The 22,582-nt window shown below is 48.1% G+C and overlaps 1 protein-coding gene across 2 annotated transcripts in view; it reads left to right on the forward strand.

Annotated features, from left to right (window-relative positions):
* Nucleotides 1-19,040, forward strand: part of HIC2 (HIC ZBTB transcriptional repressor 2) — a 76,159-nt gene extending 57,119 nt beyond the window's left edge. Inside the window, exons 2-3 of one of the 2 annotated variants that reach the window (XM_054173023.1) lie at nucleotides 10,237-10,401; nucleotides 17,220-19,040. In XM_054173023.1, the coding sequence (XP_054028998.1) occupies nucleotides 17,256-18,962 (1,707 nt within the window). In that variant the 5' untranslated portion in view covers nucleotides 10,237-10,401; nucleotides 17,220-17,255 and the 3' untranslated portion in view covers nucleotides 18,963-19,040. The remainder of the gene's footprint in view (nucleotides 1-10,236; nucleotides 10,402-17,219) is intronic. The other variant, XM_009910985.2, reaches the window with a different exon arrangement.
* Nucleotides 19,041-22,582: the final 3,542 nt, after the last annotated feature.

Raw genomic sequence — 22,582 nt, forward strand, 5'->3', positions numbered from 1 at the left:
CGGGCAGCGTCAGCAGTAGTTGGGAAGAACTTCCTCTCATTGCTCCTCTGTCTCATCTCCAGCTTTCACCTGTTGGCGACAGCAGTACTGGAGGATGTTTTGGAGTTTGAAGCACAATCTGCAGGTAGTAGTGTGGCCTCTGACACCTAGTATTTAGCTTACAGCCAGCTTTGTGGATAGTCGTGGCTGTGCTCCCCTGCCAGCTCTGTTGCACTACCCCTGAGGATCATGAGGCTGTAAGGCTGAGCCAGGCCAGGGCTGATGCAGGAAGAGGGTAAGACCTAACCTTTAACATGGTGCCCTGACTTGGATGAACTAAAACAGACTGTGATGCCTCATCCTCTGTAATGCTGCATCTATTTTGCTGTGGTTTTTTTTCTTCTTTCTTCCCCCCCACCCTCCCAACTGGAAGGTTTTTTCCCAAGATGAGGGGCAATGGTTTGAAATTAGAGAAGAAGAGATTTAGATTGGATGTTAGGGACAAGTTCTGTACCATGAGGGTGGTGGAACACTGGAACAGGTTGCCCAGGGAGGTAGTTGAGGCCCCATCCCTGGAGATATTCAAGGTCAGACTTGCCAAGGCTCTGAGCAACCTGATCTAGTGGAGGATGTCCCTGCTGACTGCAGGGGGCTTGGACTGTATGACCTTTGGATGTTCCCTTCCAGCCTAAACCATTCTATGGCTCTGATTTGTTGGCTCAAGAGTAACAGGGAAAAGGTGAGCAGTAACCCCCAGCCCAGACTCTCAATGGTTACTGCTAGAGAAGGAACAAATTACACAGAAGTGCTTTCCTGACCTTTCCTCTGCTTTTAGAAACAAGAATTCCATCAGCACTTTTGTTGTGTGTTTTTTTTCCTTTTCATTTTCCCCCCCCTGGCTATTGTAAGTAATAGAAAGTTGTGTGAAAATTAGAAGATAATGAAGACAAATTTGAGAGTGGTGTCTGCTGCAGGTTTTGGCTGTGTTTGCTGAATTGCCTCCTCCATAGGGAGCAGCTGGAAAATCCAAGTCCTTTCCCAACACGTCAAAACCAACTTTCTCAAAGGATGCAATAGCTGTGCCAAAGCACCTTGCCTGTTTGTAAGCAAGCACATGCTGTGGGGACTGTCTGTGCCTGGGCCAGCATTCCTCTGTGCAGCTGGCTGTATTAAATCAATTTGATGAATTACCAGATACTTTTTAATTTTTCTGCAGGCAGATCTCTGCTGTTGCTTGCCTGCACAAGATGAAACGAGCTTGTAGCCTGGTATAAGACTTAATTGTCTGGAATGGGTCTGTGTCTGCAAGGATTGATCCTAGAAGGGGCTGGGGATTTGGGATTATTATCAGGCTTCTTCCACTGAGGTAGCAGAGAATCCTAGAATGGTTTGGGTTGGAAGGGACCTCCAAAGGTCAGCTGGTCCAACCCCACTGCAGTCAGCAGGGACATCTTCCACTAGACCTAGTTGCTCAGAGCCTTGTTGAGCCTCACCTTGAATATCTCCAGGGATGGGGCCTCAACCACCTCCAAGGGCAACCTGTGTCAGTGTTCCACCAACCTCATGGTGTTGAACATCCAACCTAAATATGCCCTTCTGTAATTTCAAACTGTTGCCCCTTGTCCTGTCACTCCAGGCCTTTGTAAACAGTCCCTCTGCAGCCTTCTTGTATAGCCCCCTTCAGGTGCTGGAAGGCTGCTGTTAGGTCTGCCTGGAGCCTTATCTTCTCCAGAATGAACAGCCCCAGCTCCCTCAGCCTGTCCTTGTAGCAGAGGTTCTCCAACTCCCTGATGATTTTTGTGGCCCTCCTCTAGACCTGCTCCATCAGGTCCATGCCCTTCCTGTGCTGAGGGCTCCAGAACTGGATGCAGCTTACCGTGAAGGCAGCAGAGAAGGTGTGTGAAAGCTTTGCTAGCATCCATGATGAAGGATCCCTAATGACAAGAAGGATGCCACCTATGCCACTTACTCAGGTTCTTTGTAAGAGTTGACTTGGTTTGGGATTTTGAGGTGGTTTTCCTGCTGTTTAAGTGCATTTTGTGAGTGAGGTGACTGCCAAGAAAATGTCTGGGTAAGGGAATAGTTTAATCCCAGGTGTACTGGATAGCACCAGAGCATTTCTATGGCTGATGAGGCATTTCTGAGGTTCCTGAGCCTCAGGATGTGTGTTGGAGCACCTGCACTGTGCCATAACAGTGCAATTTAGTAAGCCTTTCTCAGGGACAGAACTGTGTGTGGCTGGTAGATGCAGGTGTTTGGGAGTGCACGGTGCCAAGAGCGAGGTTTTAGCCCAGACACAGCTCACTAAACATACTCTGCATCCTCTGGGAGTCTCTCCATGCTGTTACCTCAGTGGACTCTGCTGGAAGCGGTAGGATATGAGACTTTCTCAATTCCTGTCCAAGGTGTAATATCAATGTTTGTTGTGGCTGTTAGCAGCAGTTTGTACATGTATAACTCCTCTGCCTAGGTTCTGATCCTATTTATGTAGCTATAAAAGTGCTGAGTTGTTTCATCTGTGTAGCTGAGGTTTCAGTCCTGGGCTCTCTTGGTTTTTCTGGTTTGATTTTGTTTGGTTTTGTTGTTTTTTCTTTAACCACTTTCCTTGCTGAGAGGGGAGAGCTCTATGGGAAGTGATCCAGCAAGCGTTTAAAATAGCCTTTGAGTGTGGGGTGGTTTTTTCAACTCTTTACTCAGGCTTTTAAATATGTGAATTATCTCTGTGAATTCTCATCTGAGGGCCTCTGAAACCTGCCAGCCAAGCCTAAACCTTGCAGGAGGTGCGGCCACATTTGTGTTCTCAGAGCTCTCTGGCACAGACACCTGGTACACCTGTGTCTGCTGCTGCTGTCAGTACTGTCACAACTTCACTCCTCATGCCTGTTTCTCTGGTACCTCCTGTTTTTCCCAAGGTTATCTTTTGTAAATAGAATCTACTGCAGCATTTCACTCCCCCACACCCATCTTTAGGAGAATAATTACCAATGAGATGGTTTAAGTAGTGCTGCAAGGTGGAGGGTGATCCATTCTGCTCTGCTCTCCCAGGCTTTTTTTTTTCCCTGACAGGAAATAAATGCACAAATTGCTTAGCAATTTCCTCAGGTGACAAATATAAAGTGATTAGCTTTATAAATACTTAAGCTTGAGTATTTAAATGCTTGATAAACCATGGGCTATCTGTAACTGTTTTGGCACCCATGGAATTCTATCTTAAGGTTGCAATCTCATCATTCCTTTGCTGTAGCTAGACTGATGAGGGTAACTGTGGTATCGAGTGTTCACCTGTCCAGAAACCAAAACCCAGCTCAACCCAGGCTAGCAGGGATGGTGCAGCTGTCTGTCAGCAGCCAGAAGACAGAAACATGTAGAGCATTCATAAACCAGAAAGAATTTGCTCAACTAAATCCAAGCAGCTCAGGGCTGGAAGTGGTGATACTGACTTTACTGTCAGCACAGAATGGCTTGAGTTGGAAGGGACCTTAAAGATCATCTAGTTCCAGCCCCCTGCCATGGGCCAAGGGGACACCTTCCACTAGACCAGGTTCCTCAAAGCCTCGTCCAGCCTGGTCCACTTCCATGGATGAGACATCTACAACTTCTCCGGGCAACCTGTTCCAGTGTCTTACCACCTTCATAGTAAGGAGCTTCTTCCCAATGTCCAGTCTAAATCTACCCTGCTCTACTTTCAAACCATTTGTCCTTGTCCTGTAACCACAAGCCCTTACAAAATGTCCCTCCCCAGCTCTCCTGTGGCCCCTTTCAGGTACTGGAAGGCTGCTCTAAGGAATGCTGTAAGCATTCTGTTCTCCAGGCTGAACAGCCTGAACTCCCTCAGCCTGTCCTCATAGGAGAGCTTCTCCAGGGGGCACAGTGCTGTCCTTTAAACTATGCCTGCAGCAGCCCAGAGCTTCATGTTCTATAAAGCAAGAGCCCCTCAATTTAGGAAGGATGTTGACTTGCTGGAATGAGTCCAGAGAAGGGCAACAAAATTGGTGAGGGGTTTGGAACACAAGCCCTATGAGGAGAGGCTGAGGGAGCTGGGGTTGCTTAGCCTGGAGAAGAGGAGACTCAGGGGTGACCTTATTGCTCTCTACAACTACCTGAAGGGAGGTTGTAGACAGCTGGAGGTTGGTCTGTTCTCCCAGGCAGCCAGTACCAGAACAAGAGGACACAGTCTCAGGCTGTGCCAGGGGAGGTTTAGGTTGGAGGTTAGGAAGAAGTTCTATACAGAGAGAGTGATTGCCCATTGGAATGGGCTGCCCGGGGAGGTGGTAGAGTCACCATCATTGAAGGTGTTCAGGAGGAGACTTGATGGGGTGCTTGGTGCCATGGGTTAGTGGTTTAGGTGGGTTGGATTGGTTGATGGGTTGGACGTGATGATCTTGAAGGTCTCTTCCCACCTGGTTTATTCTATGTATGTATAAATGAAGGAGAAGCTGCCTCATTATGCTGTGTGATGCAAGTGGTGAGCAGTTGCTCAGACATCGCAGGCTGCTTGTTGTGCACTAAGTGCCTACAGAAAGAAATGCTCTGCAGAGGAATCATTGCTAGCAGGCTGCTCCATGCTGGCAAGTTAGACTGTTTGCTGGAGGGGTAAGAATGTACTGCAGGTCTCTAAAATCACCTTGATTGTGATCACCTCATGCTAAAACATCTGTTTCTCCAGTGCGAATAACAGCTTAGCACATTGCCAAATCAGTTCTTAAAGTAAAACCCAACTGGTGCAGGAGAGTAAATGAGGTTGGCACAACCAGTCAGCCCTCAGCACAGCTGCCCAGAGCTCAGAAAGAAATGGGACCTGTAGCCTGAGAAAATTGTAAGTGGAAAAATACAATATTTTTTTTTTCTAGAAGTATTTCTACCAAACTGGCTGTCATAGAACCAGGTTTGTTGATTTCCTAGCAGCACATTTCCTAGCATGAATTTTTATCAACATGTAAAGGGTGAGTGCCAAGAGGATGGAGTCAGGCTCTTCTTGGTGCTGCCCAATGACAGAACAAGGGGCACTGGGTGGAAGCTGAGGCATAAGAAGTTCCATGGAAGCATGAGGAAAAATTTTTTTTCACTGTGAGGGTACTGGAACACTGGAACAGGCTGCCCAGGGGGGTTGTGGAGTCTCCCTCTCGAGATATTTGCAAGCCACCTTGATGCATTCCTGTGTGACCTGGTATAGGTGACCCTGCTCTGGCAGGGGGTTGGACTGGATGAGCTTTCTAGGTCCCTTCCAATCCCTAACATTCTGTGATTCTGTTTTACAGCCACCTCTGTGCTCCATTGACCATTATTTATTACCACAAATACTGTGCTTTGTAAACTTATACTGTGCTTCATGAAGTAAGACATGTTTCCTATTTTAAAGATCTTACAATCTCGTGGGCTGATAAGAGGTGCAGATTATCCCTTGGATGTTCATAAATAGCATTAGCACTAAGAGTTTTATTAGTGCTGGGTCCTTTCAAACCTGTGGCTCACTCTTTTCTTTAACAGCACTTTCTGAGTCAAGTGCTGGAGTAAGGATTTTGACACCTTGATCTTCCAGGCTGGAACCATGTGGGCATTCCTTTGTCCCGCTTGTAGGGAGAGAGCAAAACCCGAGCACAGTGACTGTTGCTCTGCATGGGTTTAATCCACCGCCTTTGCTTTGCCTCTGAGAGCGCAAACGTGGAGTTTGGGTGATGGCAGCAGAGAGCAAGCTCGAGAGGGTTGTGTGTGTGTGTTTTAAATAAACAATGGAACAGCAACTTCAACAAATTGTGAGTGGTGCTAATTTGCTATAGTGCTGCCTTGCCTTCTGGCAGTGTTGGTTTAGAAGCTGAGCAAACCGGAACGGATGCGGGGAGCCACTGGTTCCTTTGCTCTTGGCTGTGTATGTGGTTCAGGATAAAATGCTTGTAGGGTGCTGAGCTGAGGAGCCTTCACAGGACAGGGTGAAGCACAGGCAACAGAACCTTCTCCTCTGCCCTGCTTTTCCCCTTCCACTTTTTTAACGCAGTGATGTTTTAAGTCTTGAGCCTATAATTTGCATGCTTTGAGGGCTGCCAGAAAAATCCTTGACCTTGACAGTAACTGTGTGTAGTGAAGGGAAGGAGCCAGATCCAGTGCTTTGGATTGTAGCAAAGTGGTCAACATACCATGGCCTTGCTGGACTGCCTTTGGGGTTCTGATCACCAAAACTGAGAAACTGTCTGACAGAGAAGGCTGGCTGAAAGCAGATGAGTTATCTGCAGCCCTGGACCACTGTTGTGCAGTGCTGCAAGATAAAGATGGCAGGATGGGAGTGTTGCTGGGAGAAGATGGATTTTGGAAGGATATGTCGAGTGACCTCCTTGCAGCCTGTCAGCTGAGTGTGAACAAAGTCTGAAGTCTCAAGTGAAGATGACAGAGGAATAAAACAGTCAAAATGAAACACAGTGGTTGAGGAGAGGCAGCAAAAGAACGTTTTTCTTTTGCCTTCCCCTTAGATTATCTTTAGCTTGGACAGATCTGGATGCAGTGCAGACAGTTTGAGTCTGTTAAAGCCTTGTATTCTTACAAGCAATAGTGGCTTTCTGGCACCCTCTCATTTGCCAGGCTCAGAGTTGCAGAAACACCAAAAAATGGTTGCAGAGAACCAAACAAATGATGGATCAGGGTGATCAGTTTAGCATCTGATTTGGAGGGGTGTTGGGCAGGCAGCACAGTTTGGATACTGTCAAGATCAACTTTTAAACAGTGGTTTGCTTGAAAGGCTTTAGCAAGTGACGCTTGGTGCATTCTCTGGGAAGCACAGGGCTGAGTCCAGGGACAGGTCTTGGGCAGAAAGAAAGGGGGGGAAAAAAAGCGGATGAAGTACAGAGGGTGCTGTACTTATGACATTGTGTGTTTGTCTTAACTGTTGCTGCTGTAGGTACAGGTGAGATAAGGGAATGAGATTCTGTCTTGTAGAAGAGAACAAGACAGCAGGGTTTGCTCTGTGCTTACTGCTGTCTGCCATGAGGTGAGAGATGGCATTTTGCTCCAAGGCTGTTGCTATCCATGTCCTTCCTGCATCCCTCAGCATGGAGCTCAGTGTTGGATGTTCCCAGTGTTCTGTATGCAGATGCTCCTGGGCAGACCTCTTCTCTCTGCAGAAGTTTGCTGACTCCACACAAGAAATAAAAATCAGCAGGCCAGTTGGGAGGGTCTTTAACAAACCCTTGCTCTTTTTCCCCAGTACTCTAAGGCCTTGTTTCTCCAACAAACTCTGTAACTAATAAAGGTCTGAGTCAGTTGCTAGTGAATTTATCACTCCCAGCTGTCCTGGAGATCCCTGCACAGTTGCAGGGACAGTTGAAAGGGCCATGCAGTTGCTCCAGCATGGCTGCATGTCACAACCCAGCTATCAGCTTGTTACCTGTGGTGACTCAGAGCCCCAAGGCAGTGCTGCAACTGGGAGGGGGCTCTAAGGCAGTCTTGGTTGGGAAAGGGTCACCACATTCCTTCTTTTCCACTATGCTGCCCCAGAGCAATTCTCAGCATGAAGTTGCCACCTTGTGCAGCCCCTGTTAACTGTGACCTCCCATACTAAAGGGCAGAGCCTAAGCTTTTAGGATCAGAAGCATTTTCTCACTCCATGTAATTCATAGAGTTGTGGATTCTGCCCCAAACTCTCTAGGGTTAGCTGGGAGGTACCAACAGTCCTTTAGTCATGTTCTAAAATCTTGCATTGTAAAGGGAGAATTCCCTACATCAAGGCTCAAGGGTAGCTGGGAAACAGGAATTTTGCATACCAAAGGACCTCAGCTGCTGGATGGGTAGAGAGGGTATCCTGCCTCTTGTGTGGGCTGAGCTGCACTGCTGATTCAGTGGGTCTCTTAGTGTAGTAAGGAGTCATTAGCTTAGCGTGGGACATCAAAGCTGCTTTTACTACCTCCGGTGCAGGTATAGCTGGAACTGAGCTAGCTCAGTTGTTGCAGGGCTGCAGAACACAATGGCGGTTGCTGCTCACCGGTTTCTGAGGCTCTGTTTTGTGCCACTGCTGTGTTCCTGGGATCAACTGTTGTCTGCAGATAGTCAGGAATTTTTAGTGCCTGGTTCTGCTTGACAAGATCTGCAAAGCCCAAGCCTCTTCTCTTGTCCTCCCACTAAAGGGTTTGGGTAGTCTTAGGCTTTGTGTCAGCACTGAAAATAAATCTCTGATCTAGAAGCGCTTTGCTTAGGAATTGGCAGGAAGCTTCATTTCTGACTGCAGTGATGTTCTAACAGTAGGAAACACTTTTGTTCTCTGCTGGTCTCTGCCCTAGAGGGGAAATACAGCTATAGAGAAGAGCTTGCTTCACAGTACCAAGAAGCAAATTGCTGTAATCTGGGTGTAAATCTGCATTTGAGCTGCTGTCCAAGAAATACCTTTATGCAACATTCAGCTTCTCTTGAGCTGAGTACTGCTGAGTGCTTTGCAGTCTCATGCTGGCAGATGTAGCCAGTAGTGTGTTGCTCATAGTCTAGAGTCTGTGATCTCTTGGTGGGGGGTGGGGGGTGGGGCGGGGGCAGTGGCTCCAAATCCCAGGAGCTCTGGCCTGTTAAGCTTAAAGTTTTAGGCTATTGAAGTGTGGCTTGGCCTGTTCCTGCTGGCAGTGGTCTGTACAGCCTAGCTGAGAAATGCTCTTGGCTCACAGTATCACACAGTATGACCAAGGTTGGAAGAGACCTTAAAGATCAAGTCCAACCTGTCACCACAGACCTCATGACTAGAGCATGGCACCAAGTGCCACGTCCAATCCCCTCTTGAACACCTCCAGGGATGGTGACTCCACCACCTCCCTGGGCAGCACATTCCAATGATGAACAACTCTCTCGGTGAAGAACTTTCTCCTCACCTCCAGCCTAAACTTCCCCTGGCACAGCTTGAGACTGTGTCCTCTTGTTGGGCTCAGCACAGCCCAGGTCAGTAAGCAAGCCCTTGCTTACATTTCACTTCTTCCTTGTATTGGCAGGATCTTCAAATCTTCAGCCTATAGCAAGTCAAAACAGGGCTTTCTGAATACAAAATGTCTCTTAGTTCAGCGTAAAAGGGATTTAGCTATAGAACTGTGGGGATGCGGATGCAGGTGGGAATGATGGGAATACTGTCCTGGACCTGAGTATAGCAGATGTCCAGTAAAAATGAAGAGCTATCTCCATACATGTGGTGTCCTTGTCATGAAGACACTGTCTGTTTTTGCAGGCTGGTGTTCTCCTTTTAAGCTGTCTCTTATCCAACTCCATGAATTATTGTAAGGCTTTTTAATTTGGCCTTTCATCTTTTGAGGCTGAGATCTCTTGGTCAGTATTCTAACTTTTAAAAGGTAAGATTCCAGCAGCACAGCTGGAGTCATGCAGACATCAATGCAACAAGAGTCCTGCAGAACTCTCACTTCACCATGAGGGTCTAAAAACTTATTTGAAACCCCTATGAGGCTGTGGCCTTATTTCTCGTCTTGTGTGTGGTTTGGTTTTGCACTGGGGCAGCAGCATCATCACAGGGAGGGATGTGTGCTTAACATCTACCCTGAAACTGTCCTCCTTGTTCATCTCCCTGGAGATGGTGAGGGGAACTCTGGGGGAAGGGGAAAATGCACTGTAGAGGATACATTGGGCTTGACAAGCTGAGGGGATCTGATGTGGGAAAGTTGTTACACTTTCCTTTGGGTACTGAAGGGAGGATGTTCAGGTTTTCATCACTCATACCAGCTGCAGTTCACCATGAATAAACTCAATCTGAGTCTCCCAAGAACATAGATTAGTGATTAGTGATCACAACCAGGAGAGGCTTTGTGGTGTTTCTTTTTCACCTCTTCTTGCACCAGCAATGCAACAAAAGCCAAAGGACCCAGCCCTGCTCAGTGCCATAATATCTCCAGCAGAGCAGGAGTTCCAGGCAAGCAGGGAAGGGGGCAATACAAAGGATCCATCCATGAAGGAAGTGTTTCTCCCATGAGTGTGGGGAGCAAGGCCATGAAGCTCCACAGGCAGGCTTTGCTTGTTGTGGAGCCATTTCTAAGTGGCAATGTTTATTGCTTTAATTCCTGGGCAGAGGGAAGCTGGTGCAGACTGCTGTGGTCCCTTCGAAGCTCAGTGCTGTTGGGAGTCCTGAGTGGAGGTGGCCAGAGCGAGCTCTCAAGAACCTTGCCGAGGCCTCCCGCTCAGCTTGCGCCGCAGCTCAGCAGCCGTGGGGAGCAGGGTGGAGGGAAGGTTGCTCTGGCAGCTCGTGTTTGAAGGCAGGTGGCCGTTTTAAAATGTACCTTTCCATTTTGATTGCAGTCTTTTAATTGCATTTAACAGCGTCCCTGCTGGTTCTCCATTCTGCATCTGTGCAGCCACGTTCTATTGATGGCCTGTTGTGATTTCAATGGAACATCATGGGATGTACCTGGCACGTCGGGCAGCACTGGATGGAGGTGCCTTTAGCCCAATGTACCTGGCATGGTAAGCGGCAACCAAGTGGTTAATCTGCATTCTACTGCTCGTAGTCTCGGCTTGTTTAGCAAGGTGTTCCTGCTTTGCTGCAGCCTTGCACTGACTAGAAATCACTTTGCTCTCCTGATGTTAGTGCCTTCATGCACATAGGGCCCCTACCCCCTTCACCCACGGAGATTCCCCTTCCCTGGGCAGTTTGCCCTGCAGTCGAGAAGGGCCTAGCCATGACAGGCTCTCTAGAATAATTTCTAGACCAGGAAAGAGAGGGGACTGGGAAATCATCTGACTCTTTCTTCTCTCCCTTTTGTGCCAGGAGCTGGTAGCAGTTGAGCATGAATTGCCCAGGTACCGAATGCCCAAACATTGCTGCACAGAGGTACCCAGGAGGTGCTTGTGTCCATAAGCAAAGCAGAGCTGTTCCTGCAGCACTCCTGCAGGAGCTGCTTCAGGGAAGAGGGAAGGCAGTTCTGCCTGACACTAACTGGAATGTAACAAACTAAACAAGGGCCATTTAAAGTTTGCTGATGTGGTATCCTCTGCAAAATGATCCCTCATTCTCCTCTTTTCCATGTCCACACTTGCAGCATCAGCTACACATCCTGCTCTGTCCTGCATGTCGCTTTCTCTCCCTTCCCCAGCTCTGCAGACCTCTCCTCAAGTAACTTGATGTGTTGCCCTTATTTATTTTGAAGTGAGAGAGATTCCTGTGGGAAAAAACCCCAAGGATGCTGCTTTGTGTTTTCTGCTTGAGCCCACCTTGCAGAGCTTTTGCTGCTCCACTGCCAGTGATGAATGCATGATCTTGCCTCTGCTTCTGAGTTCTGCTGTCTGCCTGCTCACAGGGGCTGGGGCTAGGGAACCATATGGGGTAACAGAGTTCCTGCATTCCACCTTATGCCTCTGCTGCTCTGCAGTGTGAATACCTTGAAGAGGCGTGGGCTAACAACTTGCCAACTGCAGCTCCTGGGGGGAAGGCTACTGGCCATCAAAAAACACTACACTGCTACCTCAGGAGAATCCTGAAAATTGGTTCTCTTGGGATGCAGTGAGAGAAAGATCAGATGAGCAACAGTGAAGTTCTCTTCCCAGTGGGGTGTTCAAGTGCTCTGTAAAAGTTAGTTCATCTGAAACTGAAGGGCACAGAAGTAATTTTAGTTCCACCCAGATCCAGTAGCAGCTTGGACACAGCGCTTTCAGGGCCACAAGTACATTGGTGGGAAAGAGCAAAGTAGGAAACAACTGATTTTAATTTTGTCTTGTTCTTCCCTGTGCTCACTGGTGCAGTGTCTGCTCAGTGCTGCACAAGTGCTTGGGAAGGTGGAAAAATGAACTAAGCAGGCCTCTGTCTTTTTGTAGGTCTAGTGTAACATGCACAGTAGGCTAATGCCTTAACAGCAGCTGATTTGCTCCATCCCATCTAATCTGTTTGTTGGTTTTTATCTGCAGTACTGTTAGCTCACTGCTCAGGTGCTCGGTGTCTAGCCTTCTCATCCATCCACAAATCCTCTACGTGAAATGAGTGCTTCCTTAGATCTGTTTTTGATTGATTCTTTGCTTCACTGGTGTTGCTGCTTAAAAGGTAAACAATATTCATGTGCTGCAATCTATAACTCAAGAGATGAAATCAAATAGCATCTCCTGCCAGAGGTTACTAAGATTACACATTTAGCATTCATCCAACAATTGCTTTCAGGAAGAGATTTAGTGATATGACAGAGACTCAAACCTGTAGTGAAAACGTAGATTTTATACTATTTAAAGGGGTGAAGGGATTCCTCTTCTCCTGTGCTTTGGCAGTCTAATTTCCTGTGACATTCAGAGTCTGTGGAAATTGAGAGAACATTTTTTCCTGCTTTGTAGCGAGAGCAGCCCAGCTCCTGGAGCAGTCTGTGCGCTCTGCACAGCCTTCCTGCCCACGGGGTGCCAGCGTGCTCCGGGCTGGGCACAGCAGCTCGCAGGGACCCAGCTCCTCGGGCAGTGTGGCTGTGGGAGGCGCTATCGGCTCTCAGCTTGCGAAGCTCTGTTTGATGTGTGCCATCTGCTTGCAGCATTGCTGTATCCTGTGATTTGTGCCCTGTATTTTTCATGTCTTTGCATGTGCTGTGTCTTGGTGTCATGGGTAATGGTGGAGGTAGTAGAGAGGTTCAGTCCTCCTTCATTCCCTACTTGCACAAGACTATTTGAGAGGTTCCTTCCTCCGAAAGCTGTCACTTGAATGACTAGGAGACCAAAAAAATAATCAATCAAGCCTCTAATGCCTAAAGCCCTCTGTGATCCTGCTTTAAATATGGAGTGAAATTTTGCACACCAGATTCGGTGAGAGACTTGCCTCACTGAGATGTCTGCATATTCCTGAGGTCTGGAGTTTGGGTTCTTCACTAGAAATGCAGCTGAGCCTTTTCTGAGCCAGGGCTCCAGGAACTGGGAGTGTGTTCTGGGTTCTGTTTGTTTGGTTTGTTTTTTCCCCTTTTTTTTTTTTTTCGAAAACAGAAAAGGGAGAGTTCTTAAATTCTACTGATACACAAGACCACAAACCACTGTGATGATTTTTTTTTTCCCCCAAGGCTCGTGGGAGGTTTTTGTTTCCATTACTAATGGTGGTGGTATTACCCAAATGTGCAGGGGTTGTTAAGAGCCAGTCTCTGCAAATGACTGTGGCATAGCCTTTCTAAGGCTGCACCTGCCTCTTCCCCCACCTCTGAAATGGTAAAGTGTCAGTGAGTGGCCAAGCTCTGCAAAACACCTGGAATGGATTTATTTCTGTTCAGGACTGCACATGATACAGAAGCCAGGTTGATGCTACAAAGCTCTTGTCAGCAGAGGTAGATCAGCAAAGGTGTGTTCTCTGTCCCATGTTGCTGTCCTGGTGGAAAGCCCTCAGTGGGCAATTCTGGCAAAATTGTAAACCTGTGCCTCCCAACTTTGCTCATGGCTTTGCCACATTGTTCCATTACATTCAGTTTGTTGGGCTTGCTAAATCTACATCAAACTTACGCTAGCAAATTCAGTTTTGATAAGCAGAGTGCTATAGAGCTCAACCCTGACTGCTGCTTTTAGAATCTACTAGGGGTGCTAACCTACCTCCTAACTCTCTCCTACTGAACTTCTGTAAAATAAGACATCTGAGATAAACAGAGGCAGCCTCAGCAACTTGCCCTATGCTAATTTTTATGCTGCAGGACACAGTGAGGTTTAATAACATCATCTTCCTCATGAAGGTAAAAAGCAGAACTGTGATTCTACCTCTGTTTGCAGGGCTTCCCCTGCAGGCTCATTACCTAGGTTCAAGACAGCAAGAAAAAGAAAAGGAACAAAGTACTAAAGATGTAAGAGTATTCCCCCTCAGTAGCTGCAGCAAGCCTTGACTCTGCAAAGCCTTGGACAAAGGTACACAGAGTTTTTTTAAGACTTCAGGTGCCAAATGAATGGGAAATAAACTCCCTCTGATTGCAGTAACTTTTTTTATTAGTGTGCTTAGGCAAAGCATATTGGCTGTCCTCCTCCCTCTCTTGCTTTCCCTTGTCCTCCTCTTTCCTGTATTTGTCCTTCATGGAACACTTGAAAACGCTATCCAGGGATTTTGCGTGCTACGCGCACAGCAAGGCACTGTTCTGTTTGCAGTGACAGTGGTGCAGCAGCAGCTGTCTCCCTCTGTCACTGAGCAGGATGCATTTTTATACAGAGATGCTGGGTTGTGTTGCAGACCATGGTTTTGCCCTTCCCTGTCAATGTATCTCAGTGACCCAGAAGTCAGTGCTTTTACTGGGCTGACTAGATAAAAGTGGGTATTTGGTGTCTCTCTGCTGGTGCTTCTTCCTCTTCATCAGTAATTCTGGAGGAAAGCCACTAGACCCAGACCCACTGCTTATGTGCTGCAGCTCCAGTGTAACTCATTGCAGCAAAAGGGGTTTTTAAAGCCTTCAGCACTGTTCACCAGTGGTGGTCCCTGTCTCTGTCACTCTTCTGATATGCTGCAGAGTGAGGTTCTGTGACAGAAATGCTGTAGATGGAGAAGAAAACTGACTAGCACCATGGCAAGCCTGTATTTCCTCCTGTTGGCTGCCACCCTTTCTAATGCCAGCCACCTCTGAGAGCAGCACTGATGTGCACAAAGGCCTCTTGGGTCCCCATCTGTTGCTGAAACAATGCAGAACAGAAGAGCAGAGCAACCGCTGTAGCTGTGAGTCAAGGTGAAGAGCCACTGAGGTCTGTGTGGATGCTGAATTAGGTGCTGGTGCACTGAACAGGGGCCAAAATTCTGTCTCTGTGCACAATCCCCTTTACTCTGCTCCTGTGAGACCCACCTCCAATACTGCATCCAGTTCTGGTGTTCCCAGTGTAAGGAGGACACAGAGTTATTGGAGTGAGTCCAGAGGAGGGCCACAAAGATGATCCAACGCCTTGAACACCTACAGGGAGTGGGCATCCACAAGCTCCCTGGGCAATCTGTTCCAGGGTCTCATCACCCTCATTGTAAAGGATTTCTTCCTAATCTCCAGTCTAAATCTGCCCTTCTCAATTTTAAAGCCTTTTCCCTCTTGTCCTGTCACTCCAAGAACTTGTGAAAAGCCCCTCCCCAGCTCTCCTGTAGCGCACTTGGAGCACTGGAAGGCTACTATGAGGTCTCTCTGGAGCCTTTTCTTGTACAGGCTGAACAGCTCCAACTCTCTCAGCCTGTCCCCATAGGGGAGGTGCTCCAGTCCTCTGATCGTTTTTGTGGCCCTCAAACTATTTTAAATCAACTTCAACAGACAAATATCCATGATAAGTAGCAGTCAGCACTTAAAAACAAAACCCAAAGTTTAAAGATTGATTGGGGATTCTCGAGTGCAGCCCCAGACTTACATCCTAGTTTTCATGTATTGTGCTACCTACCAAATGTGCAGCTTCAGTTAGTTCTGATATGCCTCAAACTAGGTACTTGCTACAGTCCATATTGCTGCAAAACAGCTGCACTGAAATACCCAGGGAATACTGTTTGTGAAAGACATGAACTGCATGGAGGTCACCACAGTGGTCCTGTCAGTGCTTCAGGGCAGAGGGACTGAGCCTTGAGATAGAACAGAATAGAATTAACCAGGCTGGAAAAGACCTTCGAGATCATCAAGTCCAGCCTATCACCCAACACCATCTAATCAACTAAACCATGGCAGCAAGTGCCCCATCCAGTCTCTTCTTAAATACTTCCAGTGATGGTGACTCCACCACCTCCCTGGGCAGCACATTCCAATGGGCAATCACTCTTTCTGTGAAGAACTTCTTCCTAACATCCAGCCTAAACCTCCCCTGGTGCAGCTTGAGACTGTGACCTCTTGTTCTGTTGGTGGTTGCCTTGGAGAAGAGACCAATCCCCAGCTGGCTACAGCCTCCCTTCAGGTAGTTGTAGAAGGCAACAAGGTCTCCCCTGAGCCTCCTCTTCTCCAGCCTAAGCAACCCCAACTCCCTCAGCCTTTCCTCGTAGGGCTTGTGCTCCAAACCCCTCCCCAGCTTTGTTGCCCTTCTCTGGACACACTCCAGCAAGTCAACCTCCTTCCTAAACTGAGGGGCCCAGAACTGGACACAGTGCTCACAGTAGGTGTGGCCTAACCAGTGCAGTGTACAGGGGCAGAATTACCTCCCTGCTCTTGCTGGCCACACTGCTCCTGATCCAGGCCAGGATGCCATTGGCCCTCTTGGCTGCCTGGGCACACTGCTGGCTCATGTTCAGCCTACTGTCAACCAGTACCCCCAGGTCCCTTTCTGCCTGGCCGCTCTCCAGCCACTCTGACCCCAGCCTGTAGCTCTGCATGGGGTTGCTGTGGCCAATGTGCAGAACCCGGCACTTGGATGTGTTCAATCTCATGCCCTTGGACTCTGCCCATCTGTCCAGCCTGTCGAGGTCCCTCTGCAGAACCTCTCTACCCTCTAACAGATCAACTTCTGCCCCCAGCTTGCTGTCATCTGCAAATTTACTGATGGTGGACTCAATGCCCTCATCCAGATCATCGATAAAGATATTTAAACAAAATTCCTTCAAAACTAAAGGCAGGGCAGAATTAACTTAGAAAAACAGCTTCAGAGAGATGAATATATTGGGTAGGGTTTAGCTAGCTCATCATCCTGAATTTCAGCCAGGTCAGGGTTGATTCTAACCCTTCAAGTCAATGGATTGAGATCTGGGCATTGCTAGGGCGTGCTTTTGAAAGCAGCTTTTCATACTCTGAAGGAGATTTCCCATTCACACCTCAGTGTGATTAATTCCATCTTCAATGGATTTAGTTGCTCTATGTCATTTTCCCACCCCCAGTGAAGCTAGGTGGTGTAAGATTTCAACATGTAAGAGCCAAGGAGCGAACTGCAGGGCAGAGCAGGGAAGCTGCAGTTTATGCTCATTATTTTACAGGCTCAGATGTGCAAAGGGCAGTGAGAGGGATGCTGCCTTTTTAGGGTTTCTGTCTCTTTTTTTTTATTTCCTTCTTGTTCCTCATCCTCCCTCAGATTTGGGTCAGGGGAGGGGAAACTGCTTTCCCCCTGTACCTAACCGTTGTTTGCCACTATTTTTGGCATGGTAATTCCAGCTCTGGATGATTACTTCAGTGAAAAGATCTTCACAGCTCTGATTTTTTGTTGGGTTTTTTTTTCCCCAAGACTCCAATCAAGGCTTAGCATGGGAAATGCTTCTCTCTGTATTCCAAGCAGGATCACAGCTTGCAGGGCTGAACGTGCCCAGAGCTCCTTAGTCAGTGTCAAGCCTAACACAGATTGCATCCCGTTAAGCCAGTCAATTAAAAGTAGACTTGTTGGAGTGGAAACAGTGGCTTCACATCTCTCATCCTCCTGTTTTGCAGGTGGTAAGGTGAAGGTGAAAGGAAGAGAAGGTGGAGATGGAACTGCCAAATCATGCCAAACAACTGCTACTGCAGCTGAACCAGCAACGAGCCAAAGGTTTCCTCTGTGACGTGATCATTGTGGTAGAAAATGCCCTGTTCCGTGCCCACAAGAACATCCTGGCAGCCAGCAGCATGTATTTCAAATCCCTTGTCCTGCATGACAACCTGATTAACTTGGACACGGACATGGTGAACCCCACCGTGTTCCGGCAGATCTTGGACTTTATTTATACTGGGAAGCTCTTAACGACTGACCAGCCTGGTGAACAGAACTTCAATGCTCTCCTCACCGCAGCAAGCTACCTCCAACTGCACGACCTGGCAGCTCTCTGCAGAAAGAAGCTGAAGCGGAGTGGCAAATCCTTTGGCAAGGCTGGCGGCCTTGGCATGGGGAGGTCTGCCAGGAGTCAGAGACTTTCCACCGCTTCGGTCATCCAAGCTCGCTATTCAGGGTCAAATGAGGGGTTGAAGGGCTCGCACTCAAAGGAGCTGTCAAAGGGAAAGCTCTCTGATGATGAGGTCTTCATCAGCAGCTCCAACCAAGAGAACTGTCACTCCTTAACCAGGGGAGCCAGTAAGAATGGTGGTGGGGGCGGCAGTGCGAATGGGAGTACTGGTGACCAGGAGCTAGGCCTTGACCTGTCCAAAAAAAGCCCCTCACTCCCCGTGGCAGCCTCCCACGATGACACGCAGCACAGTGAAAGCCAGCACGGCTCTCCCCAATCTGCCTCAGCCCCTGCAGCCAACAGTGCCTCATCGTTCGACGAGTCTGGAGTAGGAGCCCCTCACAGCATGGCGGACAGCAGCGACCCCATGGAGATGGACCTGAGTGAGGAGTGCCACCACGCCTTGCTGGAGAGCAGCCAGCGCAAGGGCCTCCGGCACGCATCTCGCAAGAAGGAGTGGATCAAGAAGGACAACGCCTTTGACCGGCAGGAGGGTGGCAAGGACAGGGATGACGAAGGGCTGCCCAACGGTATCCTGCTGGGGTCCTTGTCCAAGTCCATGGAGCGGAGCCTGGTGGGAGCCTTTGGCGCAGACCTGCCCTACCCGTGTAAGGAGGAGGTGGAAAATGGTAAGGAGAACAGTGACGACAGCGGGCAGAGTGAGAGCGAGAGCGGTGGCCACACCAGCGCCAACTACATCTACCGGCAGGAGGGCTTTGAGCCGGTGGCCTACGGTGACAACCTGTACGTCTGCATCCCCTGTGGCAAAGGCTTCCCCAGCTCCGAGCAGCTCAACGCCCACGTGGAGACGCACACCGAGGAAGACCTTTACATTAAGGAGGAAGGCACCTACAGCGGCAAGGATGAAGCCGAGGATTTGTCCAACCCTAATCAGGCCTACGCCGCCGAGTCCCGACCCTTCAAGTGCTCGGTGTGCGAGAAGAGCTACAAGGATCCGGCCACACTGCGGCAGCACGAGAAGACTCACTGGCTGACGAGGCCCTTCCCCTGCAACATCTGCGGGAAGATGTTCACGCAGCGGGGCACCATGACGCGGCACATGCGCAGCCACCTGGGGCTGAAGCCCTTCGCTTGCGAGGAGTGCGGGATGCGCTTCACCCGGCAGTACCGACTGACAGAGCATATGCGGGTCCACTCAGGAGAAAAACCTTATGAATGTCAACTCTGTGGTGGGAAATTCACCCAGCAGCGCAACCTGATCAGCCACCTGCGAATGCATACCTCTCCCACATAAGCCAAAGACTCCAGAATGAGCTTCGAGCCCATCCGCAGTGATTTACCTTCCCCTGGACTTGCTGCTTATAGAAGAAAAACAAAGGAGGAAAAGAAAAAAGGAAAAAAAAAGGAAAAAAAAAAAAAGCAAAAAAAAAAAGAAAGAAAAACAACAGAAGGGGGCAGCTGCCCATACTCTGTTCAGTCATGGGAGGCCTAAACAAATGTAGCTTTAACATTTAAAAAAAAAGAAAAGAAAAGAAAAGGTTCTCTTTTTTCCCTTTTTTTTTAAAAAAAGAAGAAAGGTCCACAGCCAAGCTGATGCATTTAGCCCAGCTCCCCTTCGGATCATGGTGATCTGGCAAGAAATGCCACTTCTCTTTGTGCACGTGGACTTCATTGCCATGGTGATTGTCTGGAGCAGGTAGGGGAGCCGTAGGGAGCTTTCAGGCTCTGCTGGCTCCCCTCCCCTGCTTCTTTTTGTTGTTGCTGGCACCCAACTCACCTCATTCCTGAAAGAACAGACTTGGTTTGGTAGGGGCATTTCTTGCCACAAGAAGCAAATGAAGTAGACCACCTCAGTGGCCTAAATAGCTGTGAAGTAACAGCATTGCATTGACAAGTGCATAAGCTGTGTCTGTGGACCATCTCACAGCCCTTTCAGATACTGTGGGAAAGCCATAGAGTGGTGGAAGCCACCACCCTTCCCTTGGGCTGCTGGTGGTGGGGAGAGCAGCCTGCCTGGCACGTCACTTAATGCAATGGCCGTGCCTCCCTCACCAGCCCTCCTCCTGTGGGCTTGATCTTTCTCCTCGGCACATGTACCTACGCACCACCTTTGCCCACCAAACCTCTTTTGCCTTACCCATGACTGAACAGGGTCTGGATGCCCTGGGAATTTCTTTCAATGAGCAGGGGGTCGTCTTTACTTTCCTAGTAGTTTCGTATGAATATTCTTTGCTTAGAGGTACTTGTTTTATTCAACCCCATTGTAACGTTTATGTGAATGTTTGAACTGGAAGGTCTGAGGTTAATTCTAGGATGGGTGGGTGGGGAGGGGTTTGATGTAGGCTGGACTTGCTACAAGTTCCTTTAGGTACTTTTTTCTTTTAATGATTTTTTAATTTTTTTTTTGTGTGTGTGTGTATGTTTTAGCTTTCCTCCCTCACTAAAGAGCGAGCCTGTGTGGACAGGCTCCTTACCTTTGCTACCTCTTGAATTCATGAGAACAATAAGATGGTTAGTGAAAGATTAGGCTTTTTTTTTTTCTTTTCTTTTTTTCTTTTTTTTTCTTTTTTCCTTTTATTGTAAGTAATTAAATGTATAAAAGTAGAAGCTAAATTAAAATAAAGGGATTTTTACCACCTCGTCCTTCCATCAAAAGTCAGCTAAAGGAATATTAAAGCAAAGCTTGGCCAAAGACAAAGCAAAAACGTAGGTGAAGCCAGAGGCTGTGCTGGCTGCTGGGACTGCCTCGTTCGTGGTCTCTTGGCTCTTTGTAGTCACTCTTAGATAAAAGGAGAGAACTTCTCTGAGGTTGTGGGGTTTTTGTTTTGGGTTGGGTTTTTTTTGGTCTTTTCCAGCTTTGTTTATTGAATCTGGATACTATGGGGAGGGGAAAATGTCCCCCTCATCTTCCACTCCCCCAGCACATCTGGGTCAGTCTGTGAACACCTGGCAGGACAGAGGGTGAGGGCATAGCAGCCTATAATTTACTAGAATCCAGAGTGCAATAAGGTGGGGGAGAGGAGGAAAAAGCAAACCAAAGTGTTTCATATCCTCCCTTTTAGACAATTTAACACACGCACACACACAAAAAAAAGAGGAAAATGAAAAGAAAAAGAAACAAAATGTTCCTGCAACATCTGCATAAGACATCACAGCCAACAGCTGCTATTGCTTTAGGAGAGAAGACAGAGAACTTAACTCACCAATTCTTGGCCCCCTTGACTTTGTTGGCGTGACCTTGTGGAAAGCTATGGCTTATTTCAAGCCTCCTGGGACTGTGGTGGTAAAAATTCACAGCCAGTAGAATCATCCCTTCTGAATTGAGTAAGGTTTACACTTGTTTTTTCATTTGTTTTCTTGGTGGTTTGTTTGTTTCGTTGGTTTGTTTTATTTTCCACTCAAACCAGTGTAGTTGCTATGAGAGAGGTTTTACCAAACCTCACCTTTTCTTTTTTTTGTTTTTTTTTTTTTAAATATAAAACAAAAAAACCAAACTTTTTAAGTTTTGACCAAAAAAGAAAATGGCAAAAGAAGGAGAGAAAAAAAAAAAAAAAAAAAAGAGGAAAAAAGAAAGAAAAAGTGAGCATGTTTCACTGAAAGAAAGAAATATAAGCTTCAGTTTCTAATGGGTATTTTTGGTTGGTTTTTCATGGTTCTTTTTAGCCTTTTTTCCTTTTTTTTTCCTTTTTTTTTTCTTTTTATTTTTTTTTTTTAATTTTATTTTAATTTTTCTTTTTTTATGAATTTTTGTTTTGGGTTTCTTTGGTGGTTGTTGTTGTTGTTGTTAAGGTAGACTTAGCCCTTAAGAAGTTTTTGGGTCAGTTGAATGAACTGAGGAAACTGGAATCCAGGCTCCAAGCAATAGACAACCCCAAGGCCTGGTGTCATGTTACAGGGAACACTCTCGCCCCTCAGCCTCTCCCACCTCTGGAGCTTGCTTCTCCCAGTGCCATTGTCTGCTTGCTCCCAGAGCCTGCGAGCTGCGCGGCGTGGGAGGGGAGCAGAGACTTTCGTTTCTTCTGCTTGTGCTGAGATGCTGTTTGCTTTGGAGGGTTAGGTGGGGTTTTAGTGTCTTTAGCGCTTCCACGTTTGGAATACAGATTGAATTCTTTGCTCCTCGATTCCTTGCCAAATCCCCCCTGAGAATGTCCCCCAAAATCGTCTTTGGGGAGGACAGGGAGGCCTTGCCATGTCTCTACCTTTTGTCTCAGCAGGGGCCAGGGGCAGCTGTGCAAGCGTGGCTCCTGGGCACTTTCCCCTGCCTGTCCCTCCAGCCACCCTGCAGCCGAGCGGCGTGCCAGGCTGCAGCCCTGTTGGGCTCCCCCTGCCACAGCTGCCTGAGCTGACCCACTCCAGCTTTTCTCAACCATCCCCAGCTCCCTTGGTGAGAAGTGAGGGGGGCGCGGCCGGGGCTGAGCCCTGCCCGTGCTGTGGGCTGTCCCCACTCATTCGTGGCCCTGCAGCTTGGTGGGCTGGGTCCTCCACCACAGTGGCACAGTGCCAGCGCTGGGGACAGCGGGTGGCTGGCTGTGCAGAACCACCCCTGGGGCAGCAGCTGGAGATGTACCTGCTGGGCCATGCCAGGCAGCAGCCCCAGGAGCACAGGGGGGGCGGGCAGAGAACCCGCTGCCCCTCACTCAATTCCACCTTCCTAGGAGGTGCTGTGGCCTCTGCCCCGCCGGCCTGCTCTCTCTTTGTTTCTTAAGCCTTTGAGAATCTCGTTGAAGTTTCAGGACCCAATGCCAATTTCTAGTATTTTTTTTTTAAAAAAACCCCAACATTTTATTTCTCTCTCTTTTTTTTTTCCCACTTTCTCCCCTCCCCAGCACTTAAACAATGCGACACAAAGTCTGTGTACAGCAAGAGTATTGTACTAAAGGAAATTTCTGTTCCTTATTGGTGGTTTGGTTTGGT

Source organism: Dryobates pubescens, chromosome 25, assembly GCF_014839835.1.
Source record: "Dryobates pubescens isolate bDryPub1 chromosome 25, bDryPub1.pri, whole genome shotgun sequence".
NCBI lineage: Eukaryota > Metazoa > Chordata > Aves > Piciformes > Picidae > Dryobates > Dryobates pubescens.